A 19,384-nucleotide genomic window follows, 5' to 3' on the forward strand; every position below is an offset into this window, starting at 1 on the left:
TCACTACCTTCTTTCAGGACACAGTCAGGGCTGGAGGGATGCAGCATGCAGCTGCTTTGCTGTACTGGAACTTAAAATCCAATTTTATTAATGAAACATAAGTAGATGCAGTGAATACTACCCTTCTCCACTCTTAATTACAACCACTGGTTAAGAACTAGCAGGTTTTTATCTACTTCTGCTGTAAGTTATAATTATACCATTACTGTTGTTATCTGTATTGTAGAACAACTGAGAGATTGCATACAGAGTCAATTTGGGGAAAGCGTAGATTTGGTCAGCACTGTAAAAAAAAAGTGATTAACAATGCAAATTTTATCTGCCCTTCTTTTCAGAACATATTTACAGTTTTGCTTTGATTGTCCAAAGTATCCTTGCTTATTTTGCTTGTTTCTAAATATTGCTCAATTAACTCACAATTATTACCTAGCATGAGTTAAAAATGCTGTTCAATTAGTTGTCCCCAGTATATATTTTTACTTGTCTTCTCAAACTGTTTAAAATACAAAGCTGTTTTCCAAACTCATATACATATGCAAATCCTATTAATCTGAGTTATGTGCTCATATCAAGAGGATAATGTTTCCCAAAGGATTTAGATTACCCTTTCTGCCAAAATTAATGTGGCTGCATAACATAATAAAAATATAGACAGATACAATTTCTTTTTCCATATTTGATAATGAATCAGTCAACATGCAGAAATTATTTTTTAATTTTCTGAAAGACTTCTTCCATTGCCACACTAGACGAATGTGAAATGTTCTCGTGCTTTTGAGTGGCCACCTTTTGTTTTCTCTGTTTTGTTTAACAGTCTGGCATGGTTCCATCTCTTAACATGCAACTTTGGCTTTTGTTCTGCATCTTCTTAACATCAGTTTTCAAATTTTCTTTATAACCTTCTTATTCAGGCACCTATAAACTAATCCCAAATTGTTTCTGAAAACTTGAGCCTCCATCTGTGACAGCCATTCTGTAGCATCATCTCTCTCCTGGGACTGTTCCATCTGAGAAGCTAATTTGTTTTTAGAGGCTTTGACCTATTTATATTCCTCTTGTTGCGAAATATTCCAGGTTTACAGTGACGGTGCATAGAAGGTAACTTTCAAGTTTTACAAATCAGTAGAGGTGTTGTCTGATAAGGAAATAGACCACTTACAACTCTAACTAAATTATCAAATACGCGTGTTTTTTCTTCTGCCATCACCTTTATATCGTATCTGTGGGCTGAAGGGGACAATACTACCTTGAGCTGATCTGACTGAGTTTTCTCCTATATACATACAGATACTTTTTCCTAGCTGAAAAGCAAGATTTGCACTGCAATCCACTATAGTGCTGATTTTCGTAGAGAGATTTCTTGTTAAGGGAGCAAGAAGTCATCTTCACCTTAGCTGTCCTCCCAGGATGATTCTGGGAGGTCACCAAGTGTCAGTCTTTGCTTAAACAAAGTTGGTTGTCTACGTAGAATTTAACTGGGAATGAAAACTTGGGGAGAAAGAAAGCCAGTGCCGTGATAATGGTTTAAGGGCAGAGTGACAGCAGTGGCTGTGAAAGGTGTCAACCAAGAGGGGACAGTCCTTAAGAAAGAGTATATTTAGCCTCTGTGCTGTGCAACAAGAGGAGGAGAGCTCTTGAATTTTAACATCTTCCCACCTTAGACTGAAAAGCATGGTTCAGTGATGCAACTGAATGGAAACCCATGGTCAGAGGGGTGCAGGGGTTGTGATTTGCACCAGGGAGCAGAGAGTAAGGTACTAAAAGAGCAGAGAAGTAGAGGTCTTTCAGGCAGTGCTAGCTCCACAGCCCACTGGCTCAGTCATCCCTGAGGCACAGTGCACACTTCAGGTATACTGTAATCACTCAGAGATCTCACCCAACTGTCTGCATCCTCAAGTGATCTAAGTTGCTTATAGACTTCAGCTAGGGATCTGAGACAGACTGTAGAAATAAATGTCTCTGCCTCCCTTCAGTGATAAAAACTAGGTTTCATCTCTTTGTATGGAGTCACGTATTCTCTTGGAATGTGTTCTGGGAAAGCAGAGCTGAGAGGAAAGGAACTAAGTGGCTTTGCACGGTTTTGCCTCGTGGAGGGAAGAAAGATTCTTCATCTAGAAAGGCAAGCTGGCTCAGTACTGTTTAAAGCTATGATGATTAACTCATTTTGGGGAAAAAAATCCACACCAAACAGCCCACATCAGCCTGTGTTAGTGCTGCAGCAAGGAGAATTAATTCACAGGGTGTAAAGTGGGAGGAGGATCCTGGCACAAACAGATGAATGGATAAGGAAAATGTTAGTGAGCTGGGAAATGTTTGTAATTGGTTGTTTTTGTGATGCTGCATAACTGGTGTGGGAGAGCCTGGACACAAAAAACCCGAGAGAGAGGCTGTGAGTTTCATATACAAGAACTTTCACACTCTGAACTGGGCACAAAGTTCAAATCAAAAACTTCATTCATTTCCTCTATCCTGACACCTTTAGCAGTCTTTTTGTACCATAGTGCTTCTTACAGCCTTTATGGTAGACTGTCTCAGTATTATTATTTGTATTGCTATATTCATTCCATCATGTAGCTTTAGAGCTGTACTGAATGCTTTTCAGAGGGTAAAACGATGCATGATTTTCCTTTCTAATGGAACAATAATGTCATACATCTTGGCTTCATTTGTTGATTTATCTGTAGTATGGTACATTTTTCTTTAGTGAACAAGGAGCAGGTTGTATTTTGTTACTGTGTAAAGCAAGAAATAATATTTCTGGAGATCACTGAGATGGGTAAAGTCTAAGAATCTGAAAATAAAATTAAATGACTCAGCTGGATTTTCTGCAGGAATTTCCATCCCATTCATTTCCATTTTTTCCTAAAACTCATCATTTTATTTAAATGTTTCTCAGTTTGCCTCTGATCATATGTTTAATGAACTAACACAATTATCCAATGTATTTTTTTTTAACTTTGATAAAGCACTCTGTGTGGTTTCATGATTAGCATAACTAGGAATTTGGGCTACTTTGAATTTATGGAGTTAACAGATTAGAAATTATATTTAAGGGGTAATCTGAAGGATCTATTTGTATTTTTAAAAATACTTCCAGATTATGGAGGGCTTATGATTTCAGATAGGAAAGGTTGGACTCAAAAGAACAGGGGAGAAATATACAGTAGTGAGTGTGAAATGTTTTATTTCTTTCTGGACAAAGATTAGTAAAAATGCATGCTTGGAAAAATTCCACCTTCATTCTCTGTTCTAATCACTCCCTCAGATTATTGCCATGGAGATTCTCTTGTACTTAAAAATCTGTTTTGGTGGTTTTGACAAAGCATTTCTGAATACCTGTTTGAAAGGGTCTGAATGACTGTTCTCTTTTGTAATCAAGCTTTGCATCACCAAAATTCACATCTGCACTTTGTTTTGATTGAATTATGGCCATTAGCCTCCAAGCTGCTTATGCTGCAGCATCCTTTGTTTTGTGTCTGCATTCCAAACCTAGGAAAGAGTGCACACCACTGAAAACAAGGCTCCAAAACACACTCCACACATTGTTCAACAGGAATATGCCATTTGAGACAGAAGTCCTTTTCCAGGGCTAAGTGGAGCTGCTGGATCTGTTTTAGAATCAGTACTGTATGTATCAGGTAAATGTACTGTTTTGAGAGGAGAGGTTGTAACTACAGCTGAGATTCTTCAGTCTCGTACTTGGCTTTGGAGACCTTTGGCTTAAGAGACATGACCTGATGTTTTCTTAAGGGATTGCCAGATGGGAATATGTTTAAGGGTTCTCAAAGTCATGTAAAGGGGAGAGATGCCTATGCTTTAGCAACCATCACCAGAACAGGAATTGTTGATGCTTTTTGAATTCTGAAAGGAAAGGCAGAGTTAGTAAAAGTGACGGAGCTGCCAAAAGGAAAAAAACGCACCATTAATTTCTCAGAGCGCTATGTTGGTGGAATGGGATAAAGAAAAATCTTTATCTATTCTTGTGGTAGTGCACATGTGCATCACCTTTCTGTGTCAGGGAGGTAGCCAACACCAGTTCAGTCACCAGCTGCACTTGAGTGTTCGTTGCTATTGAACAACTGTGGCAGGAGATAGAAGGAAGGCACAGGTTTGCTTCTCGGTCGAGATGCAGATCTGATGCATTTTACAACTGTCTGCTTTAGATATGATTGTAAGGCTGCTGTAGTGCTTCTTGGAAATTCTTCTTGGAAATTGATGTAACAGAACTCACTGGAGTAAGACATTCTCTTTATATTTACCTTTTGCTTGATAAGGTTCTTGGGTTAATATAACCTAATGTGTTCCTGCAAGATGAGAGATTGTAAAATCTTTTATTTTTTCTCATTTCATCAGGAATCATAGTTTTCTCAGTAGAACTAAGACTTTAAGGAAAACACGTTTTCTAAAACTTTAGATATAATTGTCAGAACTAGCAATCCTAACTCTGAAATATTAGCATTAAAATCTAGTAAAAAGAAAAGGCCTAATTCCCAGTAACAGGTATAATTAGCTCTAATGCTTAATTACTCTGAGTCAACTAATTGGTTTCATTGGGACTGCTGACAGTAATACTCACAGCTAGACATGTAAGTAATAATGCCATCAGAATTAGTGTTAAAGTTTCTAAGATTTTGCAGTGTGGCAGAAGTTCTTGATGCAGAAAGAATGTCCTGAACTGCTTTCATATAATACGAAATTTCAGTGCTAATGAAATCTTCTGTTATTAACAGTTGTTTCTTGTGCTTCAAACCATAGTATCAGAGTGGAATATTGTATTTGCCTGCAACTGTTCTTTCTTGATGGTGAACGGTCAGAATGGTGCCTCTCCTAAAGTGCAAAACGTATCAATTTCAATGTTTTCATTATATTAGTTTGTTTTACATGGTAATACAACTTGTTATTAAGGCCATCTAATTTTTTTCTCTTCATTCAGAATATGTTTAAGGTAAATTTTTTTGCAGTTCACCATTTTTAACGTTCTATTGATTTTGTTTAGAGTGCTTTGATGATCTTATTTTATATCGATCTGCTGAGGCCCTACATGACTGCCTTCCCTAGGTTTTGTTTTGGAATAAATTTTATTGAATATTTGAAAGAAGGTAATTATTGCTGTTACTGCAGGCTTTGTAAAAGGGCATTATAATAACTTTCATTTCTTGATACTAAAATTTAAAGTAGAAGAAACAAAATGAAGTTGATGCCCAAAGACAAATTTTAATGAGTAGCAAATTCAACAAGTAAGTAGGGAAGTACCACTGGAAGATGACCTGAGAGTTTTTTCAGCACTCCAGACTGTCCGTGGTTTCGTGCTGGTTATGAAATACATAAGGTATGGGAGGTATCTGTCAAGTGTTTTCATATTGATATAGTGTATGGACATATGCCATTTTAACTGTGATGGGTAATGACTGCAGCACATGTTTTAGCTAATCAGAACATCTATGTATAATTTATAGCGCAGTGTGATTTTTATGATTAGTGCTAACAGTACTTGGACAGACTGATATCTGGTTAATAGTTTATAAGCAAATTAAATACTTGATATATTATTAAAGTGGAAGAGAAATTTTCATCAAGGCTAAATCTAATTCTTTGCTAGAGTGTTGGAAATAGATAGTGTCTGTTGCAAGCTTCATGCCCCACACTGGAGAGGATCCGTTTCAGTGCGACTATTGTCTGCCGGCCTCTCCTGTGGAAAAAAAAATGAGTTAGGAGTGGTAAGCAACCTACTTGGATGGATGTGAGAATAGCTTTTCCCCATGCTCTGTCTCAGGTTTGAGAGCACATGAGTATAAAGGCTTTCCTGTATGCTCTGTGCTCCACTAACCCATTGTGAAGAGGGCCCACACGATGCCCTCAGCATCTGTGTCCTTTCTTTCCCTGCCTTCTTTTTCACTTATGCTTGTTTATCAGGGCAGCGTAGGCTGACAGCAGCACCACAGGAGTCTGCAGTTTCTTGAGGGTTGTCTGTGCTGAGTTATGTGTTGCCATATATGCATGAGGAACTTAGGGCTTTAAATGGTCGTGCTATGTTCTTAGGATTCCTTATAAAGAGCCATATACTCTACATGGTGCTTACCTGATCCCAGGCAAACCAATAGTTCCTTAGAGCAATTGTTCCCATTCTCTGCTTTCTGAGTTCTCTTTGGTTTGTTGTAGGCAAAGTTGGCTTATTGAAAATACTGATGTGAAGAGCTACAAATAAACTGGATTGAGCTGCTAGTAAATAGCTGCTGATAAAAGAAATTTGGCATGTTCAGCCACTTGCAAACAATTTAATTTTGTCTTATCGCTGTCATATCAGCACCTATTTCTTATACTATATATACAGGCTCTTCGTAGATCAATGAAATGATTAACTTTTCAAAAAACTTAGTTTGTTTCAGAGTTATCACAATTACACAGTAGGTTGAAATGGATAAAAATAAGTGGAAAGCAATTGACTGTTTTAATTTTCTCTGTGTGGAAGCATGGCAGAACATTTAAAAAAAAAGATTTGAAATGGGGTTAACTAATTATCTGCAAAATAGTAACATATGATTGAGAGGCAAAAAAGAAATAAAAAAGGCCCGAGTTGTAATTCATTCTTATCTCAAAGGTCTGATGAACAAACCATTCTGTAGAATGAATTTGGTAAGGTGGCTACAAGTAAAAAGGAACAAATTAACTTATAAATAATGCCTTTTTAAAAAAGAAAACTAGATAGGCATCAGTGAATAACCTTGGGGTCAGACCTTGAAAGCTTTTCCCCCTAGAAGCAGTGCATCTAAACAGCTCTGGCAGTGCTAAGGAGACCCAAGGGGACAGCAACAAAACTGTTTGGTTAGGAAATATCATTACGCAGATGGAATATAGCTTTTTGTTAACATGTTTTATGGTGTAATAGTAGGAAGCAAGGGGAAAGAGTCACCAAGATTAAGGTGAAAGAGGGCATGGGATGTCATTAAGAATTGGCAGTGCTTGCTAAACATAGCTGCTGCCAGTTAATGCTGCCCAAGGCAGCAGAAGCATGTTCTTAGCAGGTCCCCCCTGAGCGGCCCCAGATGTACCTAGAGATCTGTGTCAGCAGCCTCAGGAGTGCATGGGGACCATCTGCTACCGGTGTAAAAGGCTTATAGTGGGCAGCGGGGGGACCGCTCTGGAAGAGCGAGGTATTTGCTCTTGCAATTACCCATGTCAGTCACAGGTAGACAGGACAGAAGCTGTGTTAGCTGCTCCCTCCTTTGAGTTGTTTAAGGGTATATGTTTCTGTACCTGTAGCTAACTGCAATATTAAGTGGTAGTGCTTAGCACTGAGAGGAATGCAGGATCGGTTTGCTTGTCTTTTCTGAGATGCATCCTGCTTTTAAACTCCTTTCTTCTCTCTGTCTGCTAAAATAAAAAGTCCTATTAGCTGTATCAGTGTAGTGAATAAAGAGATACTTAGCTTTCATTAAGACTGGTAAGAGAAAGTAAAAGATTACTGCCAGTAAGGTTTTGAGATGCATACTGAGAAAGTGAGTGTAATAATGGGATAAGCCATAGTTAAATCCATCATTCAAAACACCTGAAGTCCCGTGTAACTTTTTACCGCTCTACTGCAACAGATATGATCTTAGTTGTTCACTTATGTGAAACTAATGGATGAGGTTTATGCATGCAGTGGAGCTGTAGTGTGCTGTAGCCACTACTGTACATGCACCTTCCTTTGTTGATGGGATGATGTGAAGGGCTTGCCTTTGGGAACTTGTTTTTCCCACTTTAGAATTTTGAATTGAATCTACAGCAGAAGTTTAAAGTGCATGAAGCAAGGAAATATAGGTTGAATCTCCAAGAAGGTGTTCTCAGTATCTTAGATCTCTCGTGTCTTGCTTTAGCTAGTGTTGAAATTTTAGGAGACCCAGGACTCAGATGTCCCTCATCTATTTGTTTCATTGGTGGAAAAGAATATTGCAATTATTATTGCTTCTGCTTGCAATGCAGTCTCTTAAGTAACGTGCCATTCTTTGAAAACAAGACTTACCTATTGTCCTTACTCTATCTTCAAGTGTGTCTGGAGGAGTCGTCCCCAGCCAGTCTGTATGTCCTTTCAATGAGGCAGAAGCTCAGAAAACCTAGAAATCATGCAGACAGAAAGAGCAAGAGTGGTGGTGAACGTGTACTGTGTCTTTCTCTAATCACAATGAACTGACTAAGAGAGCTTAGTAATTTTACTTACTCTTTTCCTCTCCAAATCTTGGAAAGGATCAATTCATTTTTTTTTTCTGAAAGACTTTGTATGTATGGAGAAAAGCAAGAACTGGCAAAGTGGATGCTGTCATTAAGATGTATTTCCTTCCCTGAAAAGAAGAGTGGACAGAGGAAAGATGTTTCTTTGTGCTAGAATTGAATGTGTTGGGATTTTTTGTTGTCATTTGGTGTATTTTTCCCATATTTATTGGGTTTCATTTTTGATACAGAGGATTGTATTTTTGTTATTTAGCATCTCTTAAATAGTTTCTGTAAGTCTGTGTACACAGTGTTATATCTGAGTGAAATATACTTTTTCTTGCTCCATCTTTTGTATCTTGTGGCACAAATGTGCAGGTATTTATGTGCCTTTGTAAAAGCTTTTATTCTCCTCTATAAACTAAAACCTGAGTGCCAACCACTTGCTACTGACAAAGTCCTCTGATGATTTTGTCTGTTTCCCTTGGGAATCTCCTGCCTTAATTCTTTGTAGTAGAGTGGATGCTCTCCCTAAAGTACTCATCCTCCCTTCTGAAAACAGCATTGTAGTCATCCTTCTTTTGAGATTGGAGTAATAGCAGTTATTTGTAGCAGAGCTTCTCTGTATTTTTCTTCATATTGGCTAAGAATGTGAAAGGTTCTTTTTCAATTCTTTATCTACTTACTCTACAATACCCTGAAACCGCACTGGCCTTGGAGCAAAGGTTTAGGCATACATCTCGTGCAAAGAAACTTATCTCACTGCAATATCCTGACACTACGCTTCTGTGATTTGCTCAGTGAGGGTTATGGTGATGGGTTTGTGTACATGTGCTCCTCACCTTAGTAACTTTTTGACAGCTTCAAAAGTTAAGTAAAAGCAATGTCTTTCAAAGATTTTTCAGTCTTCTTTCTCTTCCTATTCCTCTTGGGGAAAAGATACCAAAGATGAGCAAATAGGTTTACTTTTAATGCAGTTTTAAGTCATTCAAGGGGCTTGAGAACAAAAGAAAATCCTGAAGTGCTCATCAGACTGCTTTCCTATTTGTTTAATTTATACTTGTATCCATAGGCTCTTTTATACAGTATGGTTCCTAGTTTCCAGTGGACACCAGTTACCTGAAGCTCTGGTTAACTTTTACACTCTATAAGTTTCCCAAAACAGCTTTTAAAGGGTTGCACAGTAATTAAAGTTCACTGGTACAACAGTAACTAGATGGCTGTATTCAGTTCCCCTCCCTAAAAGGTAGAATTGCTGCATGATATTCGAAATGCCTTGTGAGGAAGATGGTGAAAAATATCTTGGAGGAGCTTCAGTGTGATGATCATTGCGGTTAGTGCTTAAATTTCCAGGGATCTGCAAATGTGATTTGATGTGATGTGACCTTGTATTACATAGATAACACAGTTTTGGATAGATCACCATTAGCTCATCCTTCTTCAAATAAATACAAATTCTGTTACAGTTCTGTTATAGTAATTAGCCATGGAAAAGAATGCAATGCTGTATCATGGTTGAGATTCTTAGCCCTCTCCTGGTTTGTCTTATTATGACTGTGAAAGGATCCAGTTTAGGAAGGCACTGTTGTGTCTTGGTTCATTGTTAACAGATATCAGAAGAATGTTTCTGAATCTGTCTTTAAATGGCAAATTAAGATCCTAGAGCCTTGTGTTTTCCCTTCTTGCACCCTTATTTTCACTTGGGCCCAAGGAAGCATTTGTATTTGTTAAGATGAAAAAGAGTATGTCCTCATTAAAGCTGAGAGATGTAAAACCAATTGGACCAGTTGGAAATCTTGTGAAACAAAATGCCATTGAAACTGATTGTTACTTAGCTTGAAATGGTCTACTGGAGAAGGGAGTTACAGCTGTTTAAATTATGTTTTTCATTCTCAAGTGTTGCTGCTTTTCTTGTTTGGATAGTCATCAAAATGCAATCATTCAGTAAAGAAACATCCTTGCAGCTGTTATATTCTGTGTTACCCAAAGACTGAGATAGTTCCCTAGGTACTGTGTTTGCATAGATCAGCCTCTTGGAAACCAAAGTCACAGACACACGTGTCTGATATACACCTTAATGCGTGGCAGTGGTGTGCCTGGAAAGTATGTACAGCTTTAGGAAGGCAGGAATGTTCCCCAGATCCCTAATCATAGCACACCATTAATATCTGTATAGTCTCTTCCTCCTCATTTGGGCCGCTGGCTCATACAGCCTGTGAATATCTCAATGGCTTACAGTTGACAGATGTGCCAGGTTTCTTCTTGTTTCTGCCCAAACACAGCTTCTCTGCGGGGAAGGAATCCAAGTCTGCAAAACGTTTGCCAGGGATCTCCAGATGTGAAGCAAGCCCATCAGAGCAATAGACTAAGCCTGCCTCTGGACATTTGTAAGTCTATGTACTTTTCTGTATGTTCAAAGAGCATCTCCACAGAGCATGCATGGCCAATCTGGTACGTCCTAGAAATGTATGTTTTTCTGTCTAAGAGAAACTGTATAGCAGGAGGTGCTACCTGCCTTAGCCTTACTACTGTCCTGTGGAAAGTAATTTGTGGCTAACCTCCCAGTGCCTGCGCTAGAAGGAGACTTTTCTGGGCCAGTGAAGACACTGGTATGCTATATATATAATTGTGTTGGAACACTAATACAACAGCAAGGGGAAAAAACTGTATTTCTCATCCTATAAGTGCTAGCAGATAAGTATTAATTAACTATATTGAAATATTAATAGACACTGCTGAGTTAGCTGGAATTTCTGAAGTTAATACAAAGTAATGGATGCACTGAATTGGAGCAGCAGTTCATCAGATCTGAGCTTTTGCTCTCTGTAGTGTCAAGAGGATAGACAATTCAGGGGTATGTGACTGTTACAGTTCTTTAATCATTGCAGAGCACATTGGCTTTGCACATCACAAAGTCAGAGAAATAATGGACAAAGTTTACAGAAGTCATATAAATGCTTTTATTTTGGTCATTTGGAATGAAGAATGATTCTTTCAATGTTGACTCATCTTCTGAGCACTGAGTCTTCTGCATTTGAGGAGACGAATGAGAAATAGATGCTACAGTTAGCAGGTGGGTGCATTTTGTTAGTCAAATCAAGAGCCTGGAAGTTTTTATCAGGATTTTGATTCTCCTAGAGCTGACTTGCCAGGCACTGGCAGCACTGATTGAGACTGATTTCACTGGTTCTGTGTTTTTCAGAAAATAATAATAATAAAAAAATAATCACATGATGTCCAGAGAAATCAGTGAGCTCCCAGCAAAAAGCATATCAGAAATAAATGCAAAGCTAGTGAGTTTTTTTCCTGATAGAGCCCATTGTTTCAGTCAGGACTTGTTACACAGTACTGAGAAATTCTGTTCCAGCCTTAGTGTGGTGGAGAGTTTACTCTGGTGAATGGACTTGGAAATTCCTATGAAGAAGTCCAATCTTCCCTGATTCAACTTTGCTTTTCAGTGGCCGACTTGCACGTAGTTTTATTAGTTGCATGCTTTTCTTGTAGCTTGCTCATGCCTTTGGGTTCTCAACATGATCACTGTTGGTTTGTTTGGAAGAATCTGAGAACAAAGAAGGAGCAAATGTGACAGTTTTGAGTTGTTCACAGCCCTTTCTTGTTTGTTTGCTACCATAGATCTGAACTCGAATGGCTACTGAGACATGGATTTGAAGGCTTTGAAGGGATGGGGAAGGAATCTTACCTAAATGGCTATGTCCTTGAAGGGTTTGATGTCAAACCCAGGCTGTGAAATATGGACTGTGTTCTGTCTGTAGCTTCTCTGTTCAAACCAGACTTTCAAAGCTTTTAGGTTTCAGAACTATTGTAGTACAGTATAATAGTGGAGGTCAGAATTCCTGCAGGTTTTCTTTAAAGTGCTAATGACTGTCAGATGATGCGTTATCTGGCAGTTAACAGAGCAGCAGGGGACCTAGTACTGGCATCTTAAATGCCAAGAAATACAAAAGCCAAATATTTTGCACTCTGGAAAATGTAGAAAGTGAAACTAGAGTGCCCAAGTTTGCCTCCTTACTCAGGAACTCTGAGTCTCATGGTCTGAAAGACTAAAGCTAGTGGTGCAATGCAAAGCATGAGATGATACTGCATCTGAAGTATGACAGATATTCAACTTAAGTAACTACTGGTAATTAATAACTGAAATTTTTAGAACAATATTGTAAAAGTACAAGATAAGAATAAAAAAGAGAATGATGTGCTGCTGCGGTGTTGTTCATAGAACAACTTATTTTCTAAAGTCTCTACACAGTACAGTAACTGAAAGAAAAATGTTATCAGAAATGCAATTGGCAGTTACCTTGCTTTAACGCAACATGAACCTTTAAATAAAAATAACAATAATGAAAACAGAAAATGATTGGTGGGGCAGAAAGAAGGGAAGGAAGATAACAGTAACCTGGAGCTAGGAATATGCAGAGCTTTCTGCAGCTTGTTTCAGTGCAAGGAGTCGTTTTCATCTTGATGCTGCACAGGCTACTTTGTTACATGAATCACCATGAAATGTAATTCTCAGAGTTGGAAGCTTTATGATGAGTGTGAAGGTGACAGATTTTGAGTAGCAGCTACTTGCTCAAGCAGCCCTGCTCCTTGCAATGGGACTGCACTTGTGAGCAGAGTTTGCAGAACTGACACGCTGCTGCTGGGGGATCAGGAGAGCGAGGGGAAAAGGCAACATGCCTCTCAGAGCACTTCCATCTCTGCTGTGTGAGATGGGAAGACCTGATTTCTCTGCACAGTCAACCTGGATTCCACTGAGCAGTCTTCCTGCTGGGATGTGTGTCACACCAGGGTAGGTGCCTACACCAAGAAGCATTAAGGTCATTCATGTTTCTCAGCACCAGCTGTGCCCTGATCATGTGTCAGGGAAGAAATCTGCCCTTCAGGGCTTCCCTGCTGTGCTGCCATTCTGTGCCGTTGCCCTGTGGATCCAGCCCTTGAAGACAAGAACGTTTGTCCCTCAGTATTTGTCTGCTTGAAAGGCATCATTGCTTCCTTTCCGGGTTAGTTCTGTGTCAACGAAAGGGATCTCCTCTGAGTTAAGCTATTATAAACCCAGCAAGAAGAAGATGTAAATAATGTAAGCCTTCTTGCTAAAATGATTTAAGTTTTTTCACTCTCTGCCTTGCTGGTCTGTAGGCTGCATTTTTAGTACAGGGGATGTTCATTGGATTTGGTGGGGCTTTTACTGAGTGATCCAAATCAGGGCTAGCAATGCATCAGCTACACTTGCCACTGAAGGAGGCTGAAGGTCACACATTCTGCAACCTGGAGGAAAAGCTGCTCGATGCATATCAGAAAACGCTGAGCCCCCACAGACTTTGGCATCAGCAGGATCCTACCCTGGCTTTCTTCTACATCCAGACCTTAAGGAATCTCAAGGGAGTTGTTTTTCCTCTTAGCAAGTAGAATGACTAAAAATCCGGTAAGCGATCTTAATGAGCATCATTTAAATTCTCCAGATGGCCTTTGAACACCTAATCTCTGGCCAGGCCCTGTGCTGCTCTTCATACTTGTTCGATCTCAGTGCATATACTGTTGCGTGTTCTACTGCCTTTCATCTCCTTTTCCTGTAGACTAATGCATGAAAACTGAATTTATGAAGACCCCAATCTCAACCATTCAGATGGTGTTCTGCTGGAAGGAATCAGTTAGTAGTAGGGCTGGAACAACTTCTTGATTCTTTTTTACCACTGAAATTGGTGCTCTTGTAGGAGTGCATCAGTGTGCTTACACAGATGTAGGTTTTGATCATATGATAATCAAGGCTAATCAGAAGTGAGAAGAGAAAGTTGGAATTTCAAATCAATTATGGTTTGTGTCTGTCCATCCAGTAGGGTTTCCAATTAAGACTGCTACCTTTATCTATATTTCCGGAACCTTGTGAATGAAATATGAGCATTTGTTCAAGAAAGCAGCTTACTTGAAAAGTTAGGAATATGCCAAGTGCAGTTGTAGGAAAGGAGTTGGTGGCTTGTGTGGTTTCTTTTTTTTTGGTTGGTTGTGGTTCAGCTAAAAGCAGAAACACTGTGCTGCTTCCTATACGTCTGTTTGGGCTATGTAATGTATCAAAACATGCTTCCTTGTACTTTATTAATTTCATGCTTTTATTTTGATGTTGGTTCATATGGTACCTACTTTTGGATTCCACAGCATTGCCATGGGAAATTAGTATTCAACCAGACATAAGAAACACACAAATAATCCCTTAAACCTGGGATTTTAGTCTGCTTCTTTGCTGTACAAGTTCATACTATGTGAAAAAACATGCACTTTTGCATCCATCCAGCAGGCAATCTGTGATCTTAATTGTGAAAGACCTTTTCTAGCCTTAATTGTAGTACTTAAGAAATACAGTGTCATTGAGGCAATTCTTACTACATTGCTCAAGCTGTTTAGGGTTTCTTCTGAAGCGCCCATGCTAGAAAGGGCTCACTTAACTGCTTGTCACATCAGAACTGGGGCTTGAGTTACCTGTGTGGAGGGCTTCCCCCCATGTTATTGTGATTTGCTGTTGTTTTTAGTGTGTTTTTACCTGGGGTGTCAGAAGGACATGGCCTTCTATGAAATTCTTTTTCTTTCTGCATGCCAGTTTCAGGTGTCCTCTGTTTCATAATTTCAATTGTATATTATTTATCAGACCTCAGTTTACAGTGAACTGCATCACTTTTGGAGACCTGTTGTGGAAATCTGAAGGTGAAACCTTCTTCCCTTTATACATTTTTTTTTTCTTTATAAAAGGAATACTTTTCTTCTGTAGGTTATTAAATGCTAACTATTGAGGTACCACCATCTGTTGTATGTGTAGCACATCCAGTATTAAGGAACGCCTCTGTGGCTGTTCAGTAAATAAGAAACTAGTCATATATTCAGTGTAATTGAGTGTTTGTGGTAATGTGTATTACTGATAATTTGTACTGACAGTATGCTCTGAAAATATCAGCATGAATATTTTGTGTTTTCCATGTGACAAGCCATAGATTTGCCTGTAGTTGTTTAAAAATTGAAGTGATGTCCTTGTGTGGCTTCCTGAAGCATTCTGCTATTTTATGAGCCAGTCATCTAAAGTAAAAAACAGATGCATCTCTTATGAAATGAATGTTGGGTGCCTTAGATAAATGTGTATTTCTTTAGTTTTTCTTTGTAACACTTCTCTGATCTCTGAGGATATCTTTGGATCACTTCCTGTTTTTTTCTTGGTGTAAAAGAGTACAAACTACAGGTGACTCTTGTGCATCCCTCACTTTGATCCTTTCTGGTGACTCCTACTGTTCAGTTTTCAGGGTAATTCAGTCTATGGGTAGTCCTGGGTTGGTCACAGGTCAATGAAAGGAAAGGAAATAACAAAAATATTCCTTAGGTGTCCCTTGCCCTTCTTGCTAAATGTCACTCTGTTTTCTAAGTCACTAGTGGCACTGCTTGAATCTCTAGTTCTTTATTCTGAATTTCAGCTGAGATGCTGTTTCCTGACCCTTCCACAGCTGCGTGTGAGTTTACTGTTGTCCTGTTTTTAAGGCATAGTTCTATTTCAGAGTTGTTTCAACTAAGCCACACATTATCCTTGCTCTCAGTGGTTCAGTTCTCACTTTTGTTTCAGAAGAGTTTCCATTCCTTTTTTGACTGATTAACTGGAGTGTTCCTTCCCTATTGTTTTTATTCTTCTCCAGTTACTTGGTAATGATGAATGTAATTACATGTCTTATACCTTTTCAATAAAGCAACTCATCGTATTTCGTAGGAGTTTCCTTGTTTGGTTACTGGAAATCTCAAAAAAAAAAAAGCAAATGACTGAACAAGAAATCAGTCAAATTAACAAACAAAAAGCCCCTCTGTCACCACCAACAACAAAGGATAGAACATCACCACCCTTTCCATTCAAATTATTTTCCTGTGGAAGCTCAAATAAAGAGGGCTCAGTTGCCAATAACACATTCAGTGCAGATGTTTCTTACGTTTAGCCTGTGATTTTAATTGCTACAGATCAGTTGTGCTTTATTTGTTCTTTAGTCTCTTTATATTAAATTGGTTCTTTTTTTATTTGTGAGAACACATTTAAATCAGTTCCTTTCTTCTTATCAGAATGTATTTTGAAAGTATACAGTACCAGATAGGGTTCTTAATGGAGATTTTCTTTTGTGAACAACCCCATCACTTTTTCAAAAATTTTAAAGCAGGTGATCTTGAAATACTAACCCTTTTCTTTCAGTTTAAGAAACAGACTTTCTTCTGAATACTGCTATGAATAAGATGGCAGGGACACGCAGCAGTAATCTCTGTGTATTTCCAGACATAAGCATAGGAGATGCTATATTTGAACAAGATTGAATAGGAAGTGTGGACCTGCTGTTAGTATAAGACTTGAACGGATACATTTTCTGCACCTTTTATTTTTATTTTTCCATATTTTATTCAAACATATTTAGAACTATTCTTCAGTGCATTCATGTCTTATCTGTGAGGAAAAGAGTTCGGGAGGGAGAAGGAGAGGAAATGTCCCCCAGGTATTGAGGTACCCCTAATGCTTCTAAGAAGCTTTACTCAGTGTATTTACTCAACTAGCATTGTAAGCATAAAACTAGATATGAAAGTTAGAAGATTTTTTTCAATGTTTGAATAAATAAAGTCGTGTTCCTGATGTTGAAGGGGAGATTCAGCAATGGAAAATGAAAAATAACTCCAAGGCTGCCTCTGAGGTTCACAGAGAGGTCATAATTTCCCAAGTGGTTCATTGGATTTCTTCCTGCAGAATCACAGCTTTTGTGCAGATAAATTCTTTAATCTCCTGCTGAGATAGCAGGGATTTTGTGCTTTCAAAATGTACTTGATCAAAGAATTTTACTTGGACGGTTAAAACTGTAAAATCTTTTCAGTCAACTTTTTTGCAGGCCTTCAGCAGATCTGGATTCATCAAAACCAGCATGCTTAGCAGTTAAATGTTAGCAGTCCCTGGACTTGATTTCTCTCTTCTCTCTCTTCAAGCTCTCTGACTTTCAGAGATTTTGAAAGCTTCTTGGTAATGGAAGTGGCTGCTCTTGCAGTGTGTTCTTTTTTTTGCAGCACAGCATAAGTATTTTGCTGCACTGTGTCACTGGACCGGAGCCATCTGTGACAGTTGCAGACTACACATCAATGAATGAATAATAGCTCTTGTGGATTTTCAGCTGACACGGGTGGCTCAAAGTTGGCTAGCTTTCAGCATGATTTTCCATACTTCCAGAAAACTAATTTCTGTAAAGTAGTTTTTCCTTACACTGCCTGTAAATCTGGGAAAATATTATTTTGCTTTTTCACAGCTTGATTAAAATTTCTGACTACATGGAAAGAAAAGCACAAATAGCCTTATAGTATCTTTTAGCTGAAAATGACACTTGTTTGTGATTTAAGATTTAAGACCAAAAGCTTGTATGTGACAAATGCTTGTATTTGAGAGAGTCATCATCATGGAGCAGAGCCTTGCAGAGCATGGAAGGGGGCACTTTGCATAGCCACTGTTGTCTTATGTGGTTGATCACCATTTAATTGTTTCATGCTTGAAAACCTGGGAGCTACTCTGATGTCTAAAGAAATAGTATTGTGGCAGTTCAGGTTAATCTGTGTGCCAGGTGCCACAATCTGACCTATCTCTAGCCATACCCTATGTCTTCAGCTGACACTAACACCTGTCCAGTATGAATGAATAATCCAGTAAAAGAATAGTCCCATCTCCCCACCCCCCCTAAAAAAGAGTTTTCAGCCACATCCACTGCCTGGGCAATCTCTCTTCAAAGCTACAGCCAACTCCTTAAAGGAGAGTACAGGCATTTACAGCTAAGAAAGAAAAGTCCTATATCAGTTTGGATTTAAAGCAGATTACATTAACTTGGAACCCTATCTAAAGCCACAACAAGGGTGGCAGAGGCAGGGCAACTTCTCTGTTCTGTCTTCATAGCCTCGGGTTTTTTTCTTCTTTATATGCCTTCCTATAGGAATGGAGTGTTGATGTGTAAGGTGTACAGTAGACACATTAAGCAGTTGTAGTGAGGAAGCAAAAGAGAGATGGTTAAGCCTCTCATTCTTTCCCTAGTGTAGTTCCTTGAGGAACTACACCACAACATCTCTTCATTTCCCAGTGCAGGTTATTGTCTTTTCTTATATCTCCATGTTTTCTTGGGTATGATGACTTGCTTGTTATACAGATGAGGGAAGCACCCTTGCACACTCTGCCTTCCTACCATGCAGAAAGGAGGACAATCAGTGTGAGGATGGCTGCTCTCAAATCTTATTTCAAAGCAATGTCAGCTTCCTCCTGTGCATCAATAAAGCGTCATTGAAATGCAGGGCTAGAAAGAGCTTCAAAGAGATTGCTGAGTCCAACTCCCTGCACATCTCGTCTCAGGGCTGACCTGTACCCTCTCTGCCTGATGAAAAGCTTTGAGCTTTTTATACTTTGAAAATGCTACAAGCAGCATTACGTCGAATAAAGGTGCATGCTTTTCTTTGTTTGCATGCATTTGTTTAACTAAACATATGTAAAAGCATGAATCATATGGTGGGACACTGTTATTGCTGTGAAACATTGTTTCCCAAACTTAAACAAGCCCTCCTTCCATGAGCAGTACAGCCATTTCCTTACTCAGAATTTTTCCTGCTTTTAACTATTGACTGTCTCAGTTAAAGCAGCCAAACACTTAGATGTGAGCTTAAATTTTGTCTGTACTTAAGTATTTCAGCAAACTGAAACCCAGGAGTGCTCTTGCTGCAGTCCTTGCTTCAGCTAATTGTGCACCTTCTCGCCTGTAAAAGCAGCTTGGACAAGGATTTCAGCAGTAAGATTTCAACCGTTGTAACAATTTCTCCTGCACAGGTACAACAGGAAGCGTGCAATGGAAATTCAGAAAATCACCTCTTAAAGCATTCATCTTTTCATTTGCACACTGGACTGTCGCTTTCATATATTTTACAGTATCCATCCAACCTTAATTTAGGCTCTTCAGTATTCTGTATTGTAGCAGTGTGCTGTTGAATGTATACTATTACTTTCTTTATATTACTATTTGGATAAGTTTTCAAAACTCATTATTTTCAACAGCGTGTGTGAGCTTGCCTTACAGTACTGTAATTGGCTTCAGTAGTAGTTGTCAACAATTAGTGCTTTAGAAAATCCTCTAATGAAGGTGTGTGACGGGACTGACTATTCCTTTGTTGT

At 38.8% G+C, this 19,384-nt stretch overlaps 2 protein-coding genes across 5 annotated transcripts in view; one reads left to right on the plus strand and one right to left on the minus strand.

Annotated features, from left to right (window-relative positions):
- GFOD1 (Gfo/Idh/MocA-like oxidoreductase domain containing 1) overlaps positions 1-19,384 on the minus strand; it is a 521,440-nt gene that overhangs the window by 142,858 nt on the left and 359,198 nt on the right. The window lies entirely within an intron of this gene.
- Positions 1-19,384, plus strand: part of PHACTR1 (phosphatase and actin regulator 1) — a 297,264-nt gene that overhangs the window by 16,259 nt on the left and 261,621 nt on the right. For 3 of the 4 annotated variants that reach the window (XM_065752319.1, XM_065752314.1, XM_065752315.1), the window contains exon 5: positions 10,470-10,574. The exons of the other annotated variant lie outside the window; for it this stretch is intronic. In XM_065752319.1, the coding sequence (XP_065608391.1) occupies positions 10,470-10,574 (105 nt within the window). The remainder of the gene's footprint in view (positions 1-10,469; positions 10,575-19,384) is intronic. 4 annotated transcript variants of the gene reach the window in all.

This window comes from Cyrtonyx montezumae, unplaced genomic scaffold (genome assembly GCF_038088225.1).
Source record: "Cyrtonyx montezumae isolate F1298 unplaced genomic scaffold, pur_monq_1.0 scaffold_8, whole genome shotgun sequence".
Lineage (NCBI taxonomy): Eukaryota > Metazoa > Chordata > Aves > Galliformes > Odontophoridae > Cyrtonyx > Cyrtonyx montezumae.